Source organism: Rattus norvegicus, chromosome 9, assembly GCF_036323735.1.
Source record: "Rattus norvegicus strain BN/NHsdMcwi chromosome 9, GRCr8, whole genome shotgun sequence".
In the NCBI taxonomy this organism is placed as follows: domain Eukaryota; kingdom Metazoa; phylum Chordata; class Mammalia; order Rodentia; family Muridae; genus Rattus; species Rattus norvegicus.
The window spans coordinates 112993159-113019124 of NC_086027.1; the positions used below are offsets into that span (position 1 = coordinate 112993159).

At 45.9% G+C, this 25966-nt stretch overlaps 2 protein-coding genes across 3 annotated transcripts in view; one reads left to right on the forward strand and one right to left on the reverse strand.

Annotated features, from left to right (window-relative positions):
• Positions 1–21157, reverse strand: part of Twsg1 (twisted gastrulation BMP signaling modulator 1) — a 34344-nt gene extending 13187 nt beyond the window's left edge. The window contains exons 1-4 of one of the 2 annotated variants that reach the window (NM_001412824.1): positions 21085–21157; positions 19487–19541; positions 18739–18895; positions 6327–6426 (exon numbers count right to left, since the gene is read on the reverse strand). In NM_001412824.1, coding sequence (NP_001399753.1) covers positions 6327–6426; positions 18739–18858 — 220 coding nt within the window. In that variant the 5' untranslated portion in view covers positions 18859–18895; positions 19487–19541; positions 21085–21157. The remainder of the gene's footprint in view (positions 1–6326; positions 6427–18738; positions 18896–19486; positions 19542–21084) is intronic. The other variant, NM_001108811.3, reaches the window with a different exon arrangement.
• Positions 20608–25734, forward strand: LOC120094765 (basic proline-rich protein-like). The gene is made up of 2 exons (XM_039084763.1): positions 20608–21451; positions 24228–25734. The coding sequence occupies exon 1, from the start codon at positions 20666–20668 to the stop codon at positions 21332–21334; it is 669 nt and encodes a 222-aa protein (XP_038940691.1). The 5' UTR covers positions 20608–20665; the 3' UTR covers positions 21335–21451; positions 24228–25734.
• Positions 25735–25966: the final 232 nt, after the last annotated feature.

Consider the following 25966-nt stretch of genomic DNA (forward strand, 5'->3'; position numbering starts at 1 on the left):
GAGTTGCCTTGGTCATGGTGTCTGTTCACAGCAGTAAACCCTCACTAAGACGCTGTGCTAAGTACAACTGTAATTAGTTTACAATGATGAGCTTTACTTAAGCCTCCTATATGTGTTTTCAAGGTTAAGCCTTGGGGAGAAAAAGCAACTTGTTTTAACAAGTAACTAAAAACAAGTAAAGTTTATTTAACTCTGGTATACTTAATAGATTATGGTCCTCGAACTCTTCAGAGATCTGGTAGACAAGGCATTTAAAATGTTTAATGAAAAAAGTTTCTATGATAGACAGAAATGCCAGCTCCTAGCAGCAGCAACCATAAGGTCTCCAAAAAAAAGACAGATGGGGCACTGAGGACTTTACCTCGATTTCGAAAAGGCTAAGCACTTGGGAAAACTGCCCACGCCTCACCTGCTGCCAGGGCTCAGCCCTGTTGGGTTGACCGCCTGCTGTTCAGATTGAGGTAGTTTCTGGGGATTGTCGTCCACAGGAAAACCCTCAGACATTCTGGCCTGGCAGCCAAAGGCCAGCGCTGTTCTGCGCCACAGCTAAAGATTTAATGCTGCCATGTTTGATAGCCAGAGACAGACCATTGCCCCCACGAAGCCAACCAGAACATGGAGCCTAGGGTAACTGCCCAGGTAGCAGTAAGTGTCTGTCTCTTTAATGGATACACACTATACTACCTGCCAAGGATTAGCCTCAAATCTCTGAGGATGTTGATGGCTAAGCTAAGAGTAGTTTTGTTGGTTTAACAGCAGCAGGCACACCAGCTCCTTCCCCAAGGCTGCAGCTGCCTTGTTAGTTCATTTAAATGGGGCCTCAGGGTTCCTGCTGAGAAAGGCTGAGACACTGACCTCACTCTGAAAGAGATAAGTCACAAAATGGTCTACAAAGTTTCAGATTTCATTCCCTCTCTATGCCATTGTTAGACTTAGAGAGTACAGGGTTTTAACATGAATCAATGGAGTTCTGATAAGCTATGAATCTAGCCCTGGTAAGTTTTCTTTGATTGTCTTCTAAGTGTAGAGAAAGAGTGTGCCTCCTGCTGAAAACATCTCTGTCCAGTCTGCCCATCAACCCTCTGGCCATCATTTAAGCCCAGACTCATTGTTGGACCCCTAAGCTTTTACTATGACTCAGAGGCCTGCGTCTACTGCCTTCTTTCCTTACAGTGTGGAGTCAGTACAGATTACGAACAGTGCCAATGGTAATGGACATACCATCGCCATCTCTTTTTCTAAACTTACAAAACTCTTATCAGGGAGTTGAGAGACTTAGATCCACCTATTACAGGTCAAATGGCCTTCAGATAAGTACTCTTGTCATCCAAGCCTAAGCTCTCCCCAACTGCCTACCCTGTTTACCCCTGAGAGTGGGTTCCCCATTCCCTTGGTCTTGGGACCCTTCTCTTCTCCTCAACTACCAGGACCATGGGCTTATAAGTGTCAAATATACATCCAAGACACAAGTTTTACCCTAGTGTTACCTTCTGCTGTTAGTTTGTATCCGTCCCAGCAGATTGCCAGTCAACTGTTTGCACGCCCCAAAACTGCCTTCAATGGCTACTGTTGGTGCTCCCTGGTCCCAGAGGGCCGCAAAGCTGTCAGCATCTCACTAGTCCCAGGTGGTCCCACAGAACCTGGGCAGCAAGCAAAGCAGGTACCACCCAGTCTGCACTCCTGTCTCCTCCTCAGCTTTGCCACACATTCGAGCCTTCCTAATCCCACCAATTTTAGCAGGAAGTAGTTATAGAAGAGATTACATCACTCTTTTAACATCAACAAAAGGCTAGAATGTTATGTCTCAGAAACCTGGGACAAATGTCTAACCTAGGTGCCTATTAACATATCAAGACAGATGCTGGCCAGCTCTCCCAGCATCCCTCGGTACCTGACACTCTTCCCAGCACTCCTCACATGCCCTAACCTCTTCTTCCCAGGGGGTGGGCTTCCCCAGCCCCTCCCCAAGTCTGACCCTATGGGACTCAGTATTTTGGGCAATATTGGTCTCTTGGCCTCTTGGCTCAAGCCACCTCTCCTGATTGGTGCTTTTTTGTTCTCCCTCCCCGTCTCATGGTACTGGTTAGTCAGCTGGTCACATTCAGCCTGGATTCTTCCCACTGCCTGCTTTCTCCCTTATAGCTACAATAAACATTTCCTATTTATTTATTTTAGGAGTAGTTATACCCTCTTTTTATTTTATCTTTTCATTCAGATAAGATGTAAGGTCTCAGCTACAGCTACAGCACCATGCCTGCCTGCCTGCCTGCCGCCACCATGCTCCTCCCACCATGATGGTCATGACCTTTAACCTTCTGGAACTGTGAGCCTCCAAATTAAATGCTTCTTTAAGTTGACTTGATAATAGTGTTTTATCACAGCAATAAAAAGGTAACAAAGTGGGTTGGGGATTTAGCTCAGTGGTAGAGCGCTTGCCTAGGAAGCGCATGGCCCTGGGTTCGGTCCCCAGCTCCGAAAAAAAGAACCAAAAAAAAAAAAAAAAAAAAAGGTAACAAAGACTCTGTGTGTGTGTGTATATGTGTGTGTGTGTGTGTGTGTGTGTGTGTGTGAGAGAGAGAGAGAGAGAGAGAGAGAGAGAGAGGATTACACATTGTTCTCATCCACTCCTCTTCACATGCGCCTCTCCCAGCAGCCCCCCCCCCTGCTCCAGCACACTCTGTCTTCGCTCAGACAGCCTCTTTACCTCTTTGCCTCACTCTTCATTCACGTCATTACTGACTGCATTTCTTACCTCCTTTCAGATCTCTTCTGCTCTCTCCCAGTTCTGTTTCTAGTTCATCATCCATAAGCATGCACATGTGTACACCTACACATGCCCACACCTGGAACCGCCTAGTTCTAGTGGCTCTTTTGAAAAGCCAAACCCACTATGTAATGTTTATTTTCATTACGTGTGCACTGGTGTTTACCTGCAGGGGTGTCAGTGTGAGGTGGCAAATCACGTGGAGCTGCTTCACAGACAGTGCTGAGCTTTCGTGTGGGTGCTGGGAATTGAACCAGGATCTTCTGGAAAAGCAGTCAGTGCTCTTAACTACTGAACCATCTCTCCAGCCCCTTAATAGCTCTTCTCATGGTTGGTTTACTTATTTGGTCTCTAGAGATAAGGTCTTACTACAGCCCAGCTTCTCCTGCTCCCGACAGCTATGATTACAGGTGTGTGAATCTTGCTCAGCTTCAAGACCAAACATTTCTGTTGCCTATTAGGGGCAGAATGAATAGAGGCACCTGCCACTGAGCCTGATACACACAGCCAACACACATTCAGGGTTCTGGGAGTCCGATTTAGACCTGCAGATTCGGTGGTAAGCCTACAGGGCTGGTGCATGGCCCAGCAGATAAAGGCTCTTGGGCATAGGCCTGAGAATCTCAGCCCAACCCCATCAATCCCACAAGGTGACAGAAGAAAACCAACTTCTGAGGTTGCCCTCTGACCTCTATTTGCATGCGTGCACACACACAGACACACACACACACATACATACACACACTAAAGAAATAAACAACAGTCCAAAAATTAAAAAAAAAATCATTTCAATCACACAAAACTTTTTATCTATAGTTTTGTTTCTGACTTGGAAAAAGATGATTTCAGCAAAAAAGTAGCCTAATTAATATAACACTAGTTATGTGGTGTTTTTACTTGCATATTCGTAACCTCTGAATAATCAAATTCAGAAGGTAGGTATGGTTGGGAATCTTCAGAGAAAGAACATGTTGGACTGTAGGATGAGATCAAGCAAGGACTCTAAGTGAAAATCACAAAGAGATAAACTAGTGATGGGGGATGGGTCAGAGCTCCAGAGGATCTGGATTCTATTCCCAGCATTGCTGGGGACCGCACACCGTGACAGGGACTGCCCGCCAGCAGCAGGCCAGGGTGGAAACTTCTCAGAAGCCCACGGCAGGCAGCTCCTTGTAAAAACAGTTATTCCTATTTCTCCTAACCTTAGCCCTGGACAATGACTGCTTTTCAGTTGGCCTTGGAGTGCATAATTATTCTATTATATCTGACTTTCCTATTTCTTTCTCCTTCTGCTCTGGTGAATTCTGTGAAACTAGATGTTCCTTGATGTAATGATTCTTAAACAATTGGAAATTGAGGCATAGGGGCACAGCACAGCACAGCCCTAATGGCCCAGGTGCATGCCTGTGTTCTCATCTTGGAAACAGTGTAATAACTGCACAATAATAGTTTAAAGAAATTATTAGAAAATTAAATAGAGGCAACACTGGAACTCCAAGAAAAGAAAAATCTATTGAAATTATGAAATAACTTTTGTACAACATTTGAGAGTGGCTCTTAAATAAGAAAGTATAGAGTACATAAAATCCTATACCAGTAAAACTAAGTCAAAACACTGGGACTTTGGGGTTGGGGATTTAGCTCAGTGGTAGAGCGCTTGCCTAGGAAGCGCAAGGCCCTGGGTTCGATCCCCAGCTCCGGAAAAAAAAAGAACCAAAAAAAAAAAAAAAACAAAAAAAAACACTGGGACTTTGAGGAGGGTCATTGTGTGCAATGGGCAGAAGCAGAAAGCTAGCAGAACCACTGAGTTAAGGGTTAACCTGACTCTTTCTGGCCACTGCCTGGCAGCTTTGCCCATGTCATTTATCATTAGAGCAAAATGACCTCGGAGCTCTGAAGTATAGGTTAGGCTTGCCTCCAGGGACAAACACTTTTTTTTTTTTTTGGAGCTGGGGACCGAACCCAGGGCCTTGCACTTGCTAGGCAAGGGCTCTACCACTGAGCTAAATCCCCAACCCCTGAGCTCTGAAGTATAATAAGTCAAAAGTAAAAGTTTAAACAATGATAAGTTTGTAACTATTATTATTTTGGAAACAGGCCTGGGAATAGGGGAAGGTTGAAACTTTGGGGAACAATTGTAATTCTTAGTTCTTTGTTGGATGTGGTTATTCTTTTGAATTTGATTTAACAATGATTATACAAGGTCCTTTTTTCTACCTGCTTTTGGATTATCAATAAAAGAGTGGGGCAAGAAAAAGGCTAGAGAGCAAACGAGAGAGAGTGGAGAGAGAGTGAGGTGTGCATCAGGTGAGTGTAGAGTGAGAGAGAGAATGTGAGAGTGTGAGAAGAGCTAGAGACAGAGAGAGAATGTGAGGTGTGTGTGAAGAGTGTATGTGTGAGTGAAAGGGGAACGCACAGAGGTGTGTATGACTGTGGGAGTTCGAGAAAAGAAAAGCGCACAGGAGAAAAGCAGAGTGCGCAGGAGAATGCAGAGTGTACAGCCTCAGGCTGCCAGCAAGCAAGTGAGAAAGAGGAGACAGACAGACAGACAGACAGACAGACAGACAGACAGACAGAGAGACAGAGACAGACAGAGAGAGAGAGACAGACAGACAGAGAGAGAGAAGAGAGCAACTTTAAACCTTGAAAAATTGCCTGTCACTTTGTATCGGAAAAGCAGTTTGTTTATTATGCACCTTCCAGATATCCCTGCTTCCAGTTGAGAACTCTGATCCTGTGTACAGGCTGGATCCCAGCACAGCGCCACATGGCAGCTTACAACTGTCTCCAACTGCACGGGACCCAGTAGCCTTTTCTGGCCTCCATGGGCCTTATACCCAATGTGCAACAACCCACACACAAGCACCCAAACATGTAAAACAAAAATAAATGTTAGAGACTCGAAGAGGCAGGAAGAAACCAGTTCTTTCCCTCTCCCTCCCCTCCCTCCCCTCCCCCATCCATCCCCTTTGGTAGGTTGTGTAATCTCACTAGGGCCTCATACATGGCAGACATGTACTCTACCGCTGAGAGTCCCTTCTGTCCCGCTTTTTGCTTTCTCTTCCTTGTTTTGTTCATTTACTTATTTGTTTTATTTTGAGACAGGTAGGCACTGAACTCAATTCTGTAAGCACACACATGCCTTGCATTTGTGGTCCTCCTGCCTCGGCCTTTGCTATTCAGCCTTTGTCACCCAGCCTGGCTTCGTCTCGCAAGTTGGGAAGAAAGCCTGCTAGACAAAGTGTATGAAGGCACATGCAACTGCGGCGGAAGAAACACCTGTCTCCTACCTGGAGTTTTCTCAGAGGATGTACCCTGCCTGTGAAAAGTGGGGAGTTTCAACCTGAAAGGAAGGGCAGCCACAGGACTGCAAAGGTCTGAAGGAATCCTAATGGAAGGTTGGTGCCCGCAACAACAGTGCGTGTGTGCATGTGTGCGTGTGTGCGTGTGTGAGTGAGTACGTGTGCGTGTCTGTGTGTCTCCACCCTGACTCATCACTTAAAGTCAAGGATTCTGTGATTTAAAGAGATAGGCAGGAAGCCACACTGGCCTGTGGACTTACCGACACAATCGCAACACTCATCCCACAGGGCCCCGAGGCACAGCATGCACTCCTTACAGCAGGGGCAGTTTCCTTCCCCAGGCCGGCACTGGCACAGCTCCTAAGAATAAGGCAGACTTTGAAGCCAAATCCCAAACGACTATAACCAAAACTCTGAGCAAAAATAACCCATAGCATCTTCATTTATAAAACTTATTCCTGATATACTTTTTATTCAACAACATCATTTCCAGCAACACAATGACAATGACAAATAGGTTTTTATTTTCTTTCGATGTATGCAATGAACAAAGGTGATTTTACCTTACTTTGAAACAAAGAAAACATCTTGTTTCATAACCCACTGTATGCCACCGCCATGTGTGATTGGGCAGAAGAACTTTCCCAGATACTGCCTGCCTCACCATCTAAGGTCTGTAAGGGAAAGACAATGTCTAGGGGCTGGGAGACGGCTCAGAGGTTAAGAGCACTGGCTACTCAGAGGACCAAGATCGATTCCCGGCATCCACGTGGCAGCAGCTCACATCCATGTACAACTCCAGTTAAAGGAGATCTGACACATTCTTCCAGCCTCCACAGGTAACACACTCACACCATGTGCACATTCTCTCTCTCTCATACTCACACACTCACACACACACATACACACAGAGAAACACACAGTGTACATACATATAAGTAAAAAAAATATAACTATAAACATATTTTTATTTAAAACAAAACACCAATATCGTTTTAAAATTGTTAGTTTGGATTCTAGTGTAATTGTATATATAGTCCCAGCCCCCTAAAGGCTGATCTAAGTGAATTATGATTTCAAGGCCAGCCTGGGCTACGCAGCAAGACTTTGTCTAAAACAAATAAAAATACATCCAGTAGCAAGGGCCAGTAGTGTCGCTTGGTAAGAACAGCACTTGCCTGGCATAAGCAAGGTCTTGGGTTCATGCTCCAACACTCCAAACTCAAAAATACTATGTGAGGGCTAACGGTACAGACAGCCCAATAGTGGGGTGCTCGCCCAGGTCATGCAAGGTGTGGCAGTCCATCTGTGGCACCACATTCACATACACAAATTTATTTATCAATCTATGATACGTTGAGACAGTGTGCTTAGTAGAAGATTATTTACAGATGGTAACAAGTGTTTTCCCTCTCTGGATTGTAACTCCATGGTCACGCCCATTATGGGGCAGAGGCTTTAGGGTGAAGAGACCTGGGCGAGGATGGTGGATGAGAAGCAGCCACATTTGATGGGGTGAATGAGAAAAGTCAGGATAACAGAGAACAAACAAAGATGGAAAGCACCAAAAATAAAGGGGAGGAGCGTGGAGAGCTAAGGAGCAACTCAGAGAAAAGGGCCTGCAGCCCAGCATGGCCTCCTGAGAAGGAAGGGGCACCACCGCCTGCAGGAGGCCAGCCAGCTGTCCTGATAGACTCAAGCCAAAGGCAAGCCTCAGATCCACTTGGGGGTTTTTATGAGATCAAGACTCCTCTACCCAATGGGTCTGCACTCAAGAGGAGAGCTGGCCAGCCTCCTACTCTTCAAGCCTCAGAAACTGTAGCCAGAACCATTTGAGAACGATTAAGACTGAGTATCCCAGGATGAGCCAAGTCAGGAAACCAAGGATATAGCTGCCCCAAGGGTGAGCGCCAGCTACAGGAAGCTGTTGTAGATGACAAGACCAATCGGCACCTGAGGAGTACAGGTGCCAGGAGTGGGCACTGGAGGACACAATAGGGCCAGCAGCCATACCCTTGGTGGAGACCTCACACACACAGAGCTACAAGCATCCCTTGGGGGCTGGTGAGATGCCTGACAGATAAACGTACTTGCCAACAAGCTGAAGACATGAATTCAATCTCTAGGATGCATACAGAAGAGAAAACCAACTCTCATAAGTTGTCCTCTAGTTTGACATGGGCATTGTGTGTGTGTGTGTGTGTGTGTGTGTGTGTGTGTGTGTGTGTGTGTAAAGGTGCACATGTGCATGTTGAGTCCTGAGGGTGACTTCTGGTGTCTTCCACACTTGCTCTCCGTGTTGTACACTGAGGCAGAATCTCTGGCCAGCTCACAGCGCTTGGTCTTTGCTAGTCTGACTAGCCAGCCTGCTCTGGACTTCACCTCCTGTGAGGAGGGGACCCCCATTGAGGATCTGAACTCCAGCCCTCACGGTTACAGGGTGAGGAGGGCCTATCATCACTGACCTCGTCTTCCACACCTCCAATGCACGGCTAAGAAAATAATGACTTCTAGGACACCCTGATACAGAACTGCTAAAACCTCTGTAGTGCGTCCTCAGTGCTGTGTCTCCTCTGCGCCCTGTGAACGCACGCCCTTGCTGTTCTGCTGTCCTTGCTGCTGCTGACGGGCCTTACGTGTACAGCCGCCTGACCGTGTAATTCCCCAGGCTCCTGAGCGACATGATCACAGATGAGCATCACAATGCCTTCCTCTTTAACACTGGCCTCAAAAGTCTCCTCAGCTTTGCACTTCACTTTTAAAAATCATAAATGTATCTGAAAACCCTCCACTCCTTAAACAGAAAAAGGACAGAGGTAAATGTGACATTTTCTGTGAACTGGGTTATTCATGTATTTTACCAATCTCACTCTGAATAAACTTGACTGCTGCTTAGTCAAATGGAGCATGTGATCAAACCAAACACAACATCCACAGAAATCCAAAAAAGAAAGTGACGCAAAGCTTCCGATTATTTTCTGTGGCTACATTCCCCAGTTCTTCAGTCGGTTCTGTTTACACACAGCCACTCTCTATGCAGTTCACTGCTTCCTACCTCACAAAGTTTCCATCAGGGTGGATTATTCTCAATTTTCAAATGAAGGTATAAAACGCACAAAACACTCAATCAGTCACTGGCGAGGATTTGACTCTGGTCTGACTTAGACATTACTGTCCTACAGTTTGAGATGAGAAACAAAGCATACTTATGTCTAGCATTTCAAAACCTTGTTAGTAGTCTTCCTAGAGAAAACCAAACGACCCTTAGGGGAAGTCCTGTAAGGTGTTTAGGCTCTCACTGCTGACGCCAGAGCCAAGCCACTGACTGCAAAGGCGAAGTAAGATTAGACAGACACTAAGCAGAGACTCTAGCCCAGGACTTAATTCTCTCATTGCTTCAGCCAATTTCTGGTAACATCACCTGTTGTCCAACTTCTTCCCAGCACAGATGACCCCAGCTCACAGTGACACCGGTTCTTCACGGCACAGGCGACCCTGAGCTCCCGGGGACACTGGTTCTTCTGACTGTAGGCCTTAGCCTCATACATCAGAGCAGGAAGCTCAGTGTTTGCTCCCGGTGTGAAGGGTCTCACTAGGTTCTCTTAAATTGCAATGGCTGCATTGCTCAGTAACTTTATAACAGGAAAAAGAAAAAGAAAATTTATACTAAACAGAAAACTACACGTTACACTCTCCGGCTATCCTCAGAACCTCACAAACAACAGGGATGTTTATTGCGAACATGGACGCTCTTCAAAAGTTTAGATAAAAGCAGACTAACATGAAATCTGAGTCTAATTATGTAATGTTTAGAATTAATTTTATTATGTGTCTATACACGTGCATGTATACACATGGAACGGCATGCAGAAGTCGTAGGAGAAGCACCGTAATCAAACTCAGGTCATGTGACCCGGTTAACTAACGCCTTTCCTGCTGAGCCATTCTCCAGCTCCAGTCTCTCCATTTAATATACACCAAGTGAGAGAGGGCAGTTATATTCTTATCTATTTATTTGTATTATAAGTGTTAAAGTTTATTATTTTAAATGACATGTTATTTCTTTCTTTCATTCACTCATTCAGTGTGTGTGTGTGTGTGTGTGTGTGTGTGTGTGTGTGTGTGCGCGCGCGCAGGTCAGTGGACAGCTTGTAGGTGTTGGTTCGTCTCCCCTTTGGGTCTCAGGTACTGAACTCAGGTTACCAGGCTGTACAGCAGGTGTTTTTACTGCATCGACTCCTTGCCAACTCTAAAACTTCTTTTCATAAAAGCAGCAAAGTAGCAAAGTCTAGGGAAAAACAGGGTCCTACATCACAGCTTCCCGCTTCAAACATGGTGGCTGCACCACCCACTCGAGCAGGGTATGCACCCAGACAACCTTGGCTTGTTGATGTTTAAAGCAAGATTTCTTCCCAGTCAAAGCACAAAATAAATATTTATATAGGGACCACCCTTATGCATAGCAACTTGTAGGAGTGGCTGGGAAGATTGGCCTGCCTTGACTGCTCGCAACCATCCTGGTCCAATATTTACATGACTCACAGACCGTGGTCTCCATGACCTTTCAAGGAGACGCTGTTATAGTTAGTCACTGCGTGAATGCTCTGACTGAACATAAGCAGATGCTCTCACAGCCTCACAGCATGACATTCAGTTCTACAGATGCTGTTCAGACCAACTAACAGAGGCAGTCTGAGTTCCCTAAGGAACTTCCTGTTATAAACTATGGCATTCCTTGTTTTTGACTGCTGGGAATCGAACCCAGAGCCTTTCACATTAGGTTAAGTTCTCTGTCACATTACTACAGCATATCTCTGCGGTGGTGGTGGTGGTGGTGGAGGTGGTGGTGGTGGTGGTGGTGGTGGTGGTGGTATCTTAGGATGTGCACGGGTATTTTGCCTGTGCGTATGTCTGTGCACCATGTCGGTGCCAATGCTCACCGAGGCGAGAAGAGAGCATCAGGTCCCAGAACTGGTGTTACAGATGCGATCTGCCATGAGCTAGGGATCAAACCCAGGTCCCCTGACAGAGCAGCAAGTGCTTCTAGCTGCTGGGCCGTCTCGCTAGCTCCGTACTTCTTTGTTAAAGTGCTTACCCTCCTACTTCATTGTGCACTTATCATTTCTGTGCATATGACACGCTCAGTGAATCAGAGGAAAGCTATGGTGATGGGAATGGCGACACACCTCGAGCTTGCTCTGTAGGCCACACAGCAGCCAGACTGTAGCCGTGCGTTGCCTTTGCCCTGTGGTCAGCTGCTTACGGCTGTCCTGACAGCTGCAGGGACAACAGTGGGAATCAAGCTCTTCCAGAGGACCTGGGCTTCACTGCTAGGCCCACATGGGAGCTCACCGTCATCTGTAATGCCAAGCCCAGGGATCTGACTCCCTTCTCAGCCTCTGTGGGCACCAGAAATGCATGTGGAGCACAGACAGACATGCAGGCAAAGCATCTACACACGTAAAAGTAATTTCTTAGAGACTGAATGATCAGAATACTAAAGGCTACAAATACAGTTAAAAGAAATGCAAGAAAATCTAAATAAAAGATAAGCTATACAATTTTGTGAATTAGAAATCAATATTGCTAAATGTCATTTCACAAACTGATCTACAGATTTAATATGATCCTTGTGAAAATAGGAGTGGACAACTCCAAAGCCACGGTCTCTGAAAGAAATAGTTTATAAGCTCAGCTTCACTGACTATGAAACTTCTGCTCCACAGACAGCCCAGGAGCTAGATGGCAAACCAAAGACTGGGAGAAAATACATGTGAAGACTCACCTAATAGTGACTGATGCCTAAGACGTGAAAAGAACTCAAACTCAATAATGAACAACAGGAATACAAACTGGGCATGGTGGCACATGCCTTCAATCCCAGCACTCAGGAGGCAGAGGCAGGTGAATGGTTGATTGCAAGGGCAGTCTGGTTAACATAGCAAGTTCCAGTATAGCCAGACCACACAGAAAAACCTTGTTTCAAAAAACCCCCAAACCTAACCAAACCAACCAACTAAACAAACCAAACAACTGGATTGAATACGGAACAACAGTTCTTAAGACAACTTGTGAAGTAGGTGTGCATATCACACCGACACACCCACCGACACGGCTCCAGCTGCATGTGCAGCAGAGGAGGGCCTTGTTGGGCACCAGTGGGAGAAGCCCGTGGTCCTGGCAAAGGCTGGACCCCCAGTGTAGGGGAATGTCAGGGCAGGGAGGCAGGAAGGGGTGGGCAGATGTGTAGGGGAGCACCCTCATAGAAGGGGGGGGTGGCATAGGGGATTTATCAACGGGAAACCGGAAAAGAGGCTAACATTTGAAATGTAAACAAATAAACAAATATCCAATATAACAAAAAAATATATACATATGGTTAAAAAACCGTGACAAGATGTTCCACATCATGTTTTGTTCATGTGCATGTGCATGTGTGTGTGTTTTCAGTGCTGGGGAACCAAAGGCCTCATATCATGCTAGACATGTGTGCTTTTGCTGTGTTGTACACTGAGCCCAGGGAGTTGCAAATGACAACAATCATGAAATTCTACCTCAAACCTATTACAGCAGTGAATACCTAAGGCAGATGCTGGTGAGCAGTGTGGACTCTCACTAACACGGCCAGGAATCACAGCCACATCACGGGATGGCAACTAACACCGAAGAGAAACACAAATGGTAGCAATGACGTAGTCTTGGTTGTCAACCTGACTACACCTGGGATTAACTACAACCCAAGAGGCTGGGAACACCTTTGAGGGATTTTTCTAAATGAAATCATTTTGAGGAGGGAAGATCCACCCCTGCCGGCAGCCTGGATAACAGACACGGAAGGAGGAGGCATGCTCCCTGCCTGTTTCCTCTCCGCTCACTGGAAGTCACTCCTTCACTGGCACTAGAGCTGGAGAGCTGACTTCTTCAGGATGCTGAGGCATCAGCCTCACGGACTGAACAACCACTGGATTCTTGCACCTTCCACTGGTAGACGGCCATTGTTGGACCAGCCAAACCAAAGCCTGCACTCCATCATAATAGATCCCCTTTCTATAGATAGATACACAGACAGACAGACAGATTGATTCATTCCATCAGTTCTGTTCCTCCAGACAACCCTGACTAAAACAGTAGCAGACAAGAAAGTAGAAGCCTTTCTTATGATTCCAACGCTAATGCACTCTGGTCAGAGGACACCAGGATAATCAAAGAAGTGGTTGTTAAAGGCTGGAGAGAGGTAGGGGTGTGACTATGTTGAGAATACAGGGGAGATTTAAGGCAATCAAACTATCCTCCAATGAGTATCATCATAAATGCATAGTATACGTGTGTCTCTTAAAATCCACCCAAAAAAACAAAAAACATATGAACAAACTTAAACAATGGGTTTCAGTTAATAACATGGGTATCAGTATTGGTTCATCTATAGTAAAGAGTGTACCAGAGTAATTAAAGATAATAATAGGCAGAAACTGCTGGTGTGGTGGTACAAGTTGCAATCCCAAGTATTCAACAGGTTGAGGCATGGGAATTCCAATCTCAAGACCAGCATAGGTAAAATAGCAAGACTGTCTCAACAAGAAAAAAAGAATATTGAAAAAGAATAAAGCTAGACAAAGAAGCATAAGGGAACTCTGTACTCATTTTTTCTAAAGACCAAAAACATGTTTAAAAGTGAAGCCTACTACGTTAAATCAATTCCTAGCAAGTTTTATTACAGAAATTAACAAGATGACTCCAAAATTCATATGCAAATTTAAGGGATCCAGAATCAAGAACAAAGTCTTAAAAAGAGCAAAATTAGACATACTACAAAGCTATAGCAATCAAAGTAATGTACACGATCGAAACTGATTCCCCTTCGAAGGATCCACAAAGTATCCAAGTATCTTGACTTAACTGTTTACATTTCAAAATGTCAGGGCAGGATTCTGAGGTGGACAGAACAAAAATGGCCCCGCAGGCTCACACGTTTGCATGCTCAGCTCCCAGTTGGTGGAGTATCCAGGATTACTAGGTGCTACTGTTGGAGGACGTGTGACACTGGGGTTGGACGTTTCAAAAGCCCATGGTAGGACCAGTTGCACTCTTTCTGCCTGCTGCCTGTGGATCAAGACGGAAAGCTCTCAGCAGCCCCTCCAGCACCGTACCTGCATGTCTACTGCCATGTTCCCAGCCAGGATGGCTGACCATGGACTCACCCTCCATAGTGTCAGCAAGCCCCAAATAAATGCTTTCTAGAAGTTGCCTTTTTCATGGTCTTTTCACAGCAAGAGAACACTAACTAAGACAAATACTGTACTAAATGTTCCAAAAATAACTAAACAGTTACTCATAGGGAATAAGAAATAAACTGGCTTCAAATTTCTGTAGGTGGTGGGATTTTAGTAGATAATAAAGAAATGGCTTAAAGCCTATATTCTATACCCAGACAATCTATCATCCCAGGCATATAATCAGAAAAGGTCCATTTTCAGGAATACAGGACCCAGAAGGTTATTTCCCACAGCCAGTCTGAGGACTCAAAGGCACATTACAACAAAATGAAGGAATACATTTTTTTTTTTTTTGGTTCTTTTTTTCGGAGCTGGGGACCGAACCCAGGGCCTTGCGCTTCCTAGGTAAGCGCTCTACCACTGAGCTAAATCCCCAGCCCCACATTTTTTTTTAATTGACAAAATATGGGATCTAAGAAATAGTGACTAGCTCAAGAATGCTTCTGTTTTTCAGTTCTGGGAGCAGACGCTGAATATGGAATCTTAGTTTCTTTAAAAAAAAAATCCACAGAAATATTCTAAGAATGTGTTCTAACTTTAATCCCAGGTATGGGGCTGGTTTGGACTGCCTGCAGCAGCTGACCATAATTTGCCTCCTCCTCTAGCAGAAGGATGGCTTCGACTCTGACATTGCTAGGCCCTAAGAGGTGGGGTGGGTGTTGCCTCTTTCGACAGGTTAGTTGTGGTTTGTTGGTAGCTGTGGTCAAAAAAGAAACAAAAAGGAAAGGAATTAAGACTCAGGGATCTCTTTCCCTCTGTCTTTGTGTCTCTCTTGTCTAGTGTTCAGGAGTAAACTGGGGGTGATGGGGTGAGAAAATGAAGAACCTGCAAAGCAGCAAAGGCTGGCTGCAAGGGGCGCCCAACATGAGGCCCAATTAAAAAAAAAAATGGGAAGTTTGATTTCAAATGCCATAGAAGAAACTACAGGGAACAGAGGAATAGATTTTCTAGAATTCCCAAAATGCTCCTACTTTCTTTAGTGACTTTAGCTATGTCAACTGAATAAAAGGCTGTTGTTGCTATTCTTTCTCATTCATTCATTCATTCATTCATTCATTCATTCATTCATTCATGGTTTTTCAAGGAAGGGTTTCGCTGTGTATCCCTGGCTGTCCTGGAAGTCCGACTCACAGAGACCCGCCTGTCTTTGCCTCTCAAATGAGTGCTGGGATTAAAGGAGTCACCACCACCCCCTGGCTCTCATCTTTACTTTTAAACTTGGGCCTTTGATAGCCAAGGCTGGCCTCCAACTTGCTATAGGACCATGTGGCCTACCATTGATGGCTACATTTCATGTCACAGAAAGAAGAGAAAATCGTCAGTACTATAGTATACTTTATTATATTATACAGGATCTTACAATGTGGTTTAGCTGTCCTGGAACTCACTATGTATCCAGAGTAGCCTGAAAGCTGTACAACAAAAAGAAGAAATCACACCCAAAGGACTAGATGGCAAGAAATGATCTATCTCGGGGCTAAAATCAATCAAACATAAACAAAAAACAAAGAATCAATGAAACAAAGGTTTTTTTGCTGTTGGGATTTTTTTTGTTTTGTTTTGTTCTGTTTGTTTGTTTGTTTTTTGAGAAAACTAGTGAAATTGATCAACCTTTATCTAAATTAACTAAAAGGCAGAAAGACAATATCCAAATTGACAAAATTAGAAATGAAAAGGGAGAGTTAACAACAGACACTCAGGAAATGCACAGATAAAGAACATACCTTAAAAACCCATATACCACCAAATCATAAAGTCTAAAAGAAACGGGTGATTTTCTTCATAGGCTACCACTAACCAAAGTTAAATGAAGACCAGATAAACGACTTAAACAGACCTACAGCCCCAGTGAAAGAGAGGCGGTCATCAAACGTTTCTCAAAACAACTGAGGCCCGAGGCACGAGGGTTTTAGTGCAGAATTCTCAAACTATCCCACAGAATACAAACAGAAGAATTTGGAGAAAACCTAGATGTTCCTCCATAGATGAACAGATAAAGAAAATGTGACACATTTATATAATGGGGTACTATTTAGCTGGTAAAAAAAATGAAATTCACAGGTAAATGGATGGAGATAGAAAATGTCATCCTGAGTGAGGTAACCTAGACATAGAAACATGACTATGACCAGTGCCTGGCTCAGCCATCAACAGAGAAGGTCCCTCCTTCTCCCAGGAGCTGGGAACAGCCAGACAGTGTGCAGAGAGACCTTGGAACACTCAGCCCTAACTGAGTGTCTCCATCAAATCCCTGACTCAGGGCTTGGGAGGAAAGAGTCTAAGAGCAGAGGGGATGAAGGACACCAAGGAAACACGGCCCTGTAAGTGTACACACACACACACACACACACACACACACACACACACACACACACACACTTCTCTAATTAAATGTTTGATTTGAAGGGCAAGTAAAGGTTCTACAGAGTATGTGGTTAATGTAACTAGAATTCAAATCACTAATGAAAGTGAGGAAAAGAACAGGAATAGGCACACACACAAAGCCTTGAGCTATAAAATTACTTATGGCTGTAGTCTCAAGTGAGAATTACAGCCAAAGTTAGCAGACTCACACTCTTCATGAAAAGCTAACACAGGCTGGGAGTCTCTCTTCTAAATGTGTAATCCAAAAGGCTCAAAACCCTAAACCTTCCTGAGCACCAACATGACCTCACAAGTGGAAAATTCCACATCTGACAGAAGATGAAGAGTTGCAGTCAAAACAGCTAAAAATACTGCCTAAGGTCACTCTCAGGCAAAGCAGAGCACATGTGAGACAAACAGCTTTTCTCTATTTTCTGTCCCACTACCAAGGTGATCTCGTGTGTGTGTGTGTGTGTGTGTGTGTGTGTGTGTGTGTAATGTATATTTGCCTCTCTCTCTCTCTACACACACACACTGCAAATATATTTATGCAATTCTAAACATTTCCCACATGTTCAGCCTGTACTCATAGTTAATGAATTTCTTGGGCCATTGCCAGCACCTAGCATGGGAGCCACAAAGACATGACCCCTCCAAAGAGAAGAAGGACTGCTGGAGGGCCAGGGACAGAGGAGCTACATAATCTGCCACTGTCACATCACAGCAGCATGGAGAACAGTAAGCAGGATGCTGAGTACCAGAGTCCTGGGCTTACCAGTGAGAAACAGGTCAGAACAGGTCAAAGCCACACTGTTTCCCAGCTACAGGACCGTCCAGATGACTGTCACTTTCCATTTCAGCAAAATGACATGTAATTACTTTGGTTGCCTCCATCGGAAAGGAGGACTTCTCACGTGCTTGCAAGTAGAGGCTATAACCCTGGCCGACACTGCCTGCGCCTGAGTGAGCCTGCCCAGAGCCTCCCAGCCACACTGCTTCCCAGACTCCAGTCCTCAGAAGCTTCATGACATAATGTATTTTTTTGCCTGTAGTTGCTAGGTTTTGATATAATCTGTTACACAGCAACCGGAAAATGATATGTTATATGTAATAATCTGTCTATTAACTGACAGGCTAAAAGTCTTCTAAATATAGTTATTAAGACTCTGCCATCTAAGCTCGATTACAGACACTAGTGTGCTCGCTCATCTCCCAAACACAATGCTTACACAGCATGACAGCAGACTTCACATTGAACTTCTGGACTCAAGTGGTCAGATGGGAATAGCCATAGAGATAAAGGCCCAGTTCAGTAACTTGGGCTCTGTCTGGCCCAAGGCTTAGATTGTGTGCACGTGCTTCGGTTTACTCCAGAATCTACCTGTGCACACGGGCTTCCATTTACCCCACAGTGTCTACCTGTGCACACGGACTTCCGTTTACCCCACAGTGTCTACCTGTGCACACGGGCTTCCACTTACCCCACAGTGTCTACCTGTGCACACGGGCTTCCACTTACCCCACAGTGTCTACCTGTGCACACGGACTTCCATTTACCCCACAGTGTCTACCTGTGCACACGGGCTTCCATTTACCCCACAGTGTCTACCTGTGCACACGGGCTTCCATTTACCCCACAGTGTCTACCTGTGCACACGGGCTTCCATTTACCCCACAGTGTCTACCTGTGCACACGGACTTCCGTTTACCCCACAGTGTCTACCTGTGCACACGGACTTCCGTTTACCCCACAGTGTCTACCTGTGCACACGGGCTTCCATTTACCCCACAGTGTCTACCTGTGCACACGGACTTCCGTTTACCCCACAGTGTCTACCTGTGCACACGGGCTTCCATTTATCCCACAGTGTCTACCTGTGCACACGGACTTCCGTTTACCCCACAGTGTCTACCTGTGCACACATGCTTCCATTTACCCCACAGTGTCTACCTGTGCACACGGACTTCCATTTACCCCACAGTGTCTACCTGTGCACACGGGCTTCGGTATTAGCAAAAGTCCCTTTAAGCCTACCTGAATGAGGCACTTGCTCACATCGCTGGCACAGAGTGCTTTGTTACAGCTCTGTGACACAGGGAGGCACATCAGGAACATCAGGGAGGCTAGAGTTAGCACAACATGGTGTGAATTCATGATTCTTTAAGGAAGTCACTCCGTAGCTTCCAAGAAGCTAGAAACAAAAACAAGCAAACAGAAACCTTAATTCAAAGGCAAGTAGGAGGTTACAAACTAAGACGGAAACAAGAAAAAACATGGAACATAAGCCAAGAGTTACTTGCTTGTGTCCAAACCCCCAAAGGACCATTTGAGGAACATTTCCAAAGATCACTTAAACACTCAAACATCCAGGCTTGGGTGGCCATCTTTAAAGAATGAACCTGGAATACCACTCAGGAATGGGGATGGTTGAAATCCTAGTTAACACTGCTGAAGCCCTGCAATGTGAAAGGATTACCAACTGTGCTGCCACTTCAGATTTTATTTAAAATCAATTTTAGTATTTAATCCTAAGCTCATGTAAGAACTAATAATACTGCCATGTGTGGTGGCACAAATTCCAGCACTCAGGAGGCATGGCCAAGGCCAGCCACAGCTGCTTAGTAAGACCCTGGTTCAAAAAAATTACACACGCGCGCGCGCACACACACACACACACACACACACACACACACGCTGGAGAGGTGGCTCGGTGGTTAGGAGTGTGTACTGCAGAAGACTTGTGTTTGGTCCCCAGCACCCAGCTGGGGCAGCTCACACTCACCTGTCACTTTATCTCCAGTGGGAGGGGAGTGGAATCCTATGACTTCCTGGGGCACCTGAACACACACTCACATCCACATAATTAAAAACAATGAAAGTACATCTCTAAAGATATTAATATTGTATTACATACATGTGTCCACATGGGTACCTGGAGGTGAAACCTAGGACTTCCAGTGTGTGAAGTAAGGCTTCTACCATGAAGAGAGAGAGAGAGAGAGAGAGAGAGAGAGAGAGTGAGTGTGTGTGTGTATACCTTCAGCTCCAATTTTTAAAATCTGAGTATCAAAACAAAACTTTAAATGAAGATTATTCTGATGATTATCTCATTTTGTTAGAAAAGTACTTCAGACAGAGGTGCAGGTTCACAACCATTCAAAATAAATGCACCAATAATAAAAGCCAGTAAATTATGAACTGCATTAAGAACGGCAGGTAAATGCCTGTTAGCACAATAGATTCTTCTGTTATTAAGAAGGTATTATAGTACAAAAAGAAAACAGAGGGGCACCAACACAAATTTCCATAGGGGTTATAATTTGGGGTTGGCAAGATAGCTAGGAGGTTATAAACACTTGCCTTACAAGCCGGAAAGCCTAAGTTCTATTCCTCGAACTCAACAGGAAGAGAACTGCCTCCCTCCAAAGTTGTCCTTTGACATACCCACTATGGCACAGGTGCACTGGTGCACAGGTATGCGCAGGAGCGCGCACAGCACACACATTCAAATTTCAAAGATATAATTTCTTAAGGCTAAAACACAAATTCCCAATAAAATCAATTAAATAATAGCTGGGCCCGGTGAGACACGCCTGTGATCCCAGCATTTGGCAAGCAAGGCAGGAGGATAACGAATTGCAGGTCAGCTTTACTTCCAAGTTATAACGATAAAAAACAAGGGGCTAGCGAGATGGCTCGATGTTTTAAGAGCATTTGATGCTTTTGTAGAGGACCCAAGTTCAGATCCCAGCACCCACACTGACAGGGCACAAGGGTCTTGCAAGTCCAGCTCCGGGGGATCCAAGCCTTCTGTCCCTTAGCACCAGGACGAAAGTGTGCACACACACACAGAAGCATACATTTAAAGGAAGAATAAAAATAAATCCCCCTCAAAACAATAAACTACAGACAGTTCTGACGTAAGGCGTGTTAGAAAGCGGACCCCGCTGGTTACAAAACTATGAGAAGGCGCCACACCACGGGCTTTGCATGGAGTAGGACTCCGTTCAGAAACAGAAAGTCCAGCGCTCCCGACCGCCGGCGGGAGACCGTTAGTAATCCCATTTTCTCGCCCGCTCCCCGCGGACCCAGCCGGTTCCCTGGGCATCCTGCCCACAGCCGGTGCGCCCCCTCCGCCGCCGGCCTCAGGGACCCGCAGACACCCCCGGCTGCCCCCAGCGTCTTCCCGCCGTCCTCCCGCGAGCCAGGTGACCGCGGGGAGGAGCGCGACACCCCACACCGGCGCCCGGACCCAGGGTCCTGGAGGCGGCGACACCGCGGCCCTTTGTCCCCGCCGCTGGGGCCTCCGAACGCCCGCACGCCTGCGGAGCGCCGAGGCCTGGTCCCCGAGCCGACGCCCGCCCGCCCGCTCCCGCTCACCGTGGCCGCGGCCTCCTCCCGGCGGCCGAGCCTTCAAGCAGCTCCCGCGAACCCCGGCGCCGCCGACACACAGGCCCGCGCCGTCCCCCGCCGCTCCCCTCCCGCGCCAGGCCGCAGGCCACGCCCCCTGGAGCCCGGGCAGGCCACGCCCCCAGGTGTGTGCGCTCGGGCCTCGAGCGGAGCCTGGCCCCGCCCGCCAGCCGTCTGGACTGCTGCCACCTGTTGGGCCGCTTACCTCTGGCTCCAGTGACTGTGCCCTGGGTTCCGGGCAGCCCTACCACAGCGCGGTTTTGTCCCCCTTACTGATGGAAGAATGAGGCACAGGGCGGATGAACAGAACAGGACTGATACTTGACATGCGAGTCAGGTTCGTTTTATTTATTTATTTATATTTATTTTGTGTATCTTGCTTTTTTTTATTGGATATATTTATTTACATTTCAAATGTTATCCCCTTTCCTCCAACAACCACCCACCCCTTCCCGCCTCCCAGCCATGACATTCCCCTACACTGGGGGGCTGGGAGGGGTACCCTTGGCAGGATCAAGGGCTTCTCCTCCCATTGGTTCCCAACAAGGCCATCCTCTGCTACATATGCAGCTGGAGCCATCATCTGTCCATGTGTACTCTTTGGATAGTGATTTAGTCCCTGGGAGCTCTGGTTAGTTGATATTGTTGTCCTTATGGGGTTGCAAGCCCCTTCAGCTCCTTCAATCCTTTTTCTAACTCCTCCATGGGGACCCAGTTTTCTGTTCAATGGTTGGCTGCGAGCATCTGCCTCTGTATTTGTCATGCTCTGGCAGAGCCTCTCAGGAGACATCCATATCAGGCTCCTGTCAGCATGCACTTCTTGGCATCAGCAATATTGTCTGGGTTTGCTGGCTGTATGTGTATGGGCTGGATCCCCAGGTAGAGCAGTCTCTGAATGGCTTTTCCTTCAGTCTCTGCTCCAAACTTTGTCTCCATATCTCCTCCCAGGGTTCATTTTAAACACGAGTTTAATTAAACACCTTGGGATCACTGGATACGGACCTGTCCCACACTTCGGTCACTAATTCATAAAAATGTTCTGAATCCTTTAAAGTGCCTGGCACTGCCTTTAAGTCAACACAGAGAGAAGGCAGCAATGAATCCTGGTCAGGATCATCACTAGGTATGGGAGGGAGACCAACTGGAAACCTCTGTTGGAAAAGGAGGTTGGGTCAGTACTGGCTTGATCAGTCATTGAGCCTTGTACTTTAGGAAGATGTGCTTATCCCCCAATAGCCTGCAAACATAGGTGATCTACAATTATAGTTAGGTCTTTCCAGCAGTATTCCAGAGCCATTGAGATGGAGCCCACACGGCCTGTTCACTTGGGAGTCCATGGCCTAGGGTCAAATCCTTAACCGAGGAAGTGTCCTCAATGGTTTCCACTCCCCGCTTGGTTTACTGGAAGGCAGGAGAATAGAAGTAGGTGATTGACTGCGATGGATGGAAATAGGTCACAAGCTAATAGTGGGCCATAGTGCGGGTGTTATTTGTGTAAAGTAAGCACAGGCTTTCTTTAAAAACCAGGGGCTGTGTAGATGGCTCTATTGGTAAAAGACCAGGGTTCAGACTTGTAGCGTCCATGTAAAAGCCAAGCACTGGGGGTGATGTATGAAACCCAGCCTGGAAGGAGTAGAGACGGGAGGATTCCTGAACTCACCCAAGCTCCGGGTGCAGTGAGAGACCCTGTTAAGGAAAATTGAAAGTAAGAAAGCCATCCAAGATAGTTCAGCTCATAAGGGCATCTGTCACCAAACCTTATGTTTGAGCCTCATGATCCACAAGGTAGAAGTAGAGAGGCAATTCTTGTAAGTCATCTTCTGACCTCCGCACATGTGCCACAGAAGGAGCACAAACACACACACATGCAAGCACACACATACACATGTATATACATGTGTGCACACATATGTGCTCAAGTGCACATACACACATCTGGATGCCCATGCATGCACATACATGCACATGCACACACTAACATACATATAAGATTACCTAACACATTAGCCATGCATGTGTCCACACACTAACATACATATACACCCTACATATTAAATGAGGCACCCCTGAAAACTATCCTAAGAAAATAAGGGTCTACACAAATTAAAATTTAAATTCTCAGCACTACTTATGAGTTACAGGGATTACGATACACTAAATCAACAGTGTATTTCAACCATTTAAAAACGATATTGTAGACCACTGAGTCTCAAATCTCTTGTTCTCAGGATTCTACATTGTTGAAAATGTGCTGTGTTTCAAAGAGCTTATGTGTATCCCATCTATCAGCACTTGAAATTAGATGTTTTTAGCTGGAGACATGGCTCAGTGGTTAAGAGCTGCTGGAGAGATAGCTGCTCTTCCAGAGGACATGGGTTCAATTCCCAGCATTCGTGGTTTCAGAGAATCGGGTGCCCTCTTATGGCACCAAGTGTTACACAGACACCATGCAGGATAAAACACTTATCCATATAAAATAGAAAATAAACCTAGAATGTTTTTAATGAAAATCGTTCATTATTTCATTAAAATTAAGCCCAATACACAGTTACATAAATAATATTTATTTTAACAGGTACATTTTAAAAATAACACTGTGATTGATCAAATAATATCCCCCATAGGTTTGATGTTTGAACATGTCCCCAGTTGGTGGCACTGTTGGTAAAGACTGTAACCTGTGAGGGGTGGAGTACCTTTTAGAGAAGATACTTCACCGGTGGGGGCGGGAGGGGGGGTCCGCCGCGGACGGACAACGACGACAACACGGGGCTGACTTTGAGGTTTGATAACCTGGACCTACTTCCCGTTCTCTGCTTCCCATGTGAGGATGCTACGAGATTTGTCCGCTTATCCAACCTGAAGGGAAGCCAAAACTTGGGTTTCAGGAGTTCTGGGTCAAACGCTCCTGATTTGCTCCTCTTTATCCTGGAGCTCCACGCTGGTAGTTCTGTGAGGAGCCCCCTATCTGTGCCCCATTCCCACGGAAGTGGGCTTGTCTGTGTGGGTTGTAAGGACGCCCAGCCACTGTTCGTGCTAACTGTATACCGTTCTTTCTTTCCTTCCTGTACTGTTGGTCTCCTGAGTCTTTCTACTCCACGTTGGATCCTCAGAACAAGCTGGGCAGACGAATTTACTGCAGCGAAGGACTAATGCTACCCCTAAGCAAGGGAGATTTTTGTGGCACCAACAAAATCCTGCATTATGGACCCTGAAATGATGGCCCAAGGTCACACAAACGAGAACACATCCAAACCAAAGAGATCATCAGAACTACCCACCAGAGAAACTCGGTCTCTTTCACCTACATAACCCAGAGACTCTTGTGAACACTTTGAAACAGCGTCATCAGTACTCTGCACTTGCCAGTGTGATCATGCCCTTTAGGTAAATAAATAAATAAATAAATAAATAAATAAATAATGATGATGGTGGTGATGAGATGACGACGACGACGACGACGATGATAATAATACTCTTTTCTTGACTTTACCACCAGCTTCTTTTCAGTTGGTTTTCTGGAATGGAGGTGGGGATGGGAGCCTGAGCCTAGTCCACAAGGACTCTTGGGAGTTGGGGCTTCTGACCCGATTCTGTATTGATTCTAAAAGATGGGGCGGGGCAGAACCTCATTACTACTCATCGGAGGCAGGGGCAGGGGTCCCGGCCTGAACAAAAAGCCAGTAAAATAGGAACGCCTCTCTGTCGGCTTCTGGTTATGATGTCGCAGACTCATTTTTTCTCTCTCTTGAGTGGATCAAGTCAGCTGATTTTACAGATTTTGAGTCAAAGCAGCTTCGGTTTCTCAGCCTCTCCACCAGCTTGAGTCAGGCAGTCGGGATGGCAAATCCAGGAGAAGCGCACCCCCACCCGTATCCGCTCTCTGGCTCTGCTCTCCGCTCTGTCATCTCTGTCACAGCAGTCACGGAAAGAGGACAAAGGCGGAAAACCAACGTCCTTCAGAGGGTCTGTGGACTCTGTTTTTACGTAGCAATAATGCAGACATCATTTAGGCCTTCGGCTTTGTTATTCTCCATGCAATGAGTTTGAGGGGTTAGTCTATCGCGGGGTGCGCGAGGGCAGCGTGGGGGCACAGGAGCCTCAGGATTGCTGTAAACTGTCCTCTGGGACAGAAGCCCTGGACATCTACCAAAAGATCGTGTCTTTCCGAAAAATGACTCTCAAGGACCATTGAAATATTTACATGTGTCCTTCACAAAGATTACATGACTCGCCGCTGCCTGCCACAGTGGGTCCAAACCTATTCAGATATTTACAAGTTTGTCTTTACTTCAGATTCCAGCCTCCTGAGCATAGAATTAACACATGTGTGGCTGAGGAGACCCTCCATGGTGGCCCTTGACGATAAGAGGCTTTTCTATTTTATCTGACAGATGTTGTTCCTACTTGTGCCTCATGTCTGTAATCATTAGCAGACCACACAGAAATACTGCAAGCTGCAGTCCCAGTCTAGCCTTCTAGCCTTTAAAACGGAAGAAAGCCGGTCTCCCAACCCTCTTTCTTTTTGCATATATTGTTACCAGTTCCCTGAGGTCTGCCAAGCCACACACTTACACATTTATAAAAATTACAGAAAACACAAGCCTCAATTCTACTATATATCATATGTTTTTAAGATCTATGCATTCCTTTAAAATCTTTATTTACATGAGTGTTCTGCCTGCAATTATGTCTCTGTGAGGATGTGAGATTCCCCCGGAACTGGAATTACAGACAGTTGTGAACTGCCCGTGTGAGTGCTGGGAACTGATCCTAGGACCTCTGGAAAAACAGCCCGTGCTCCTAACTGCTGAGCCATCTCTCCAGCCCTAGGCCTTCCTTTTTATACTGA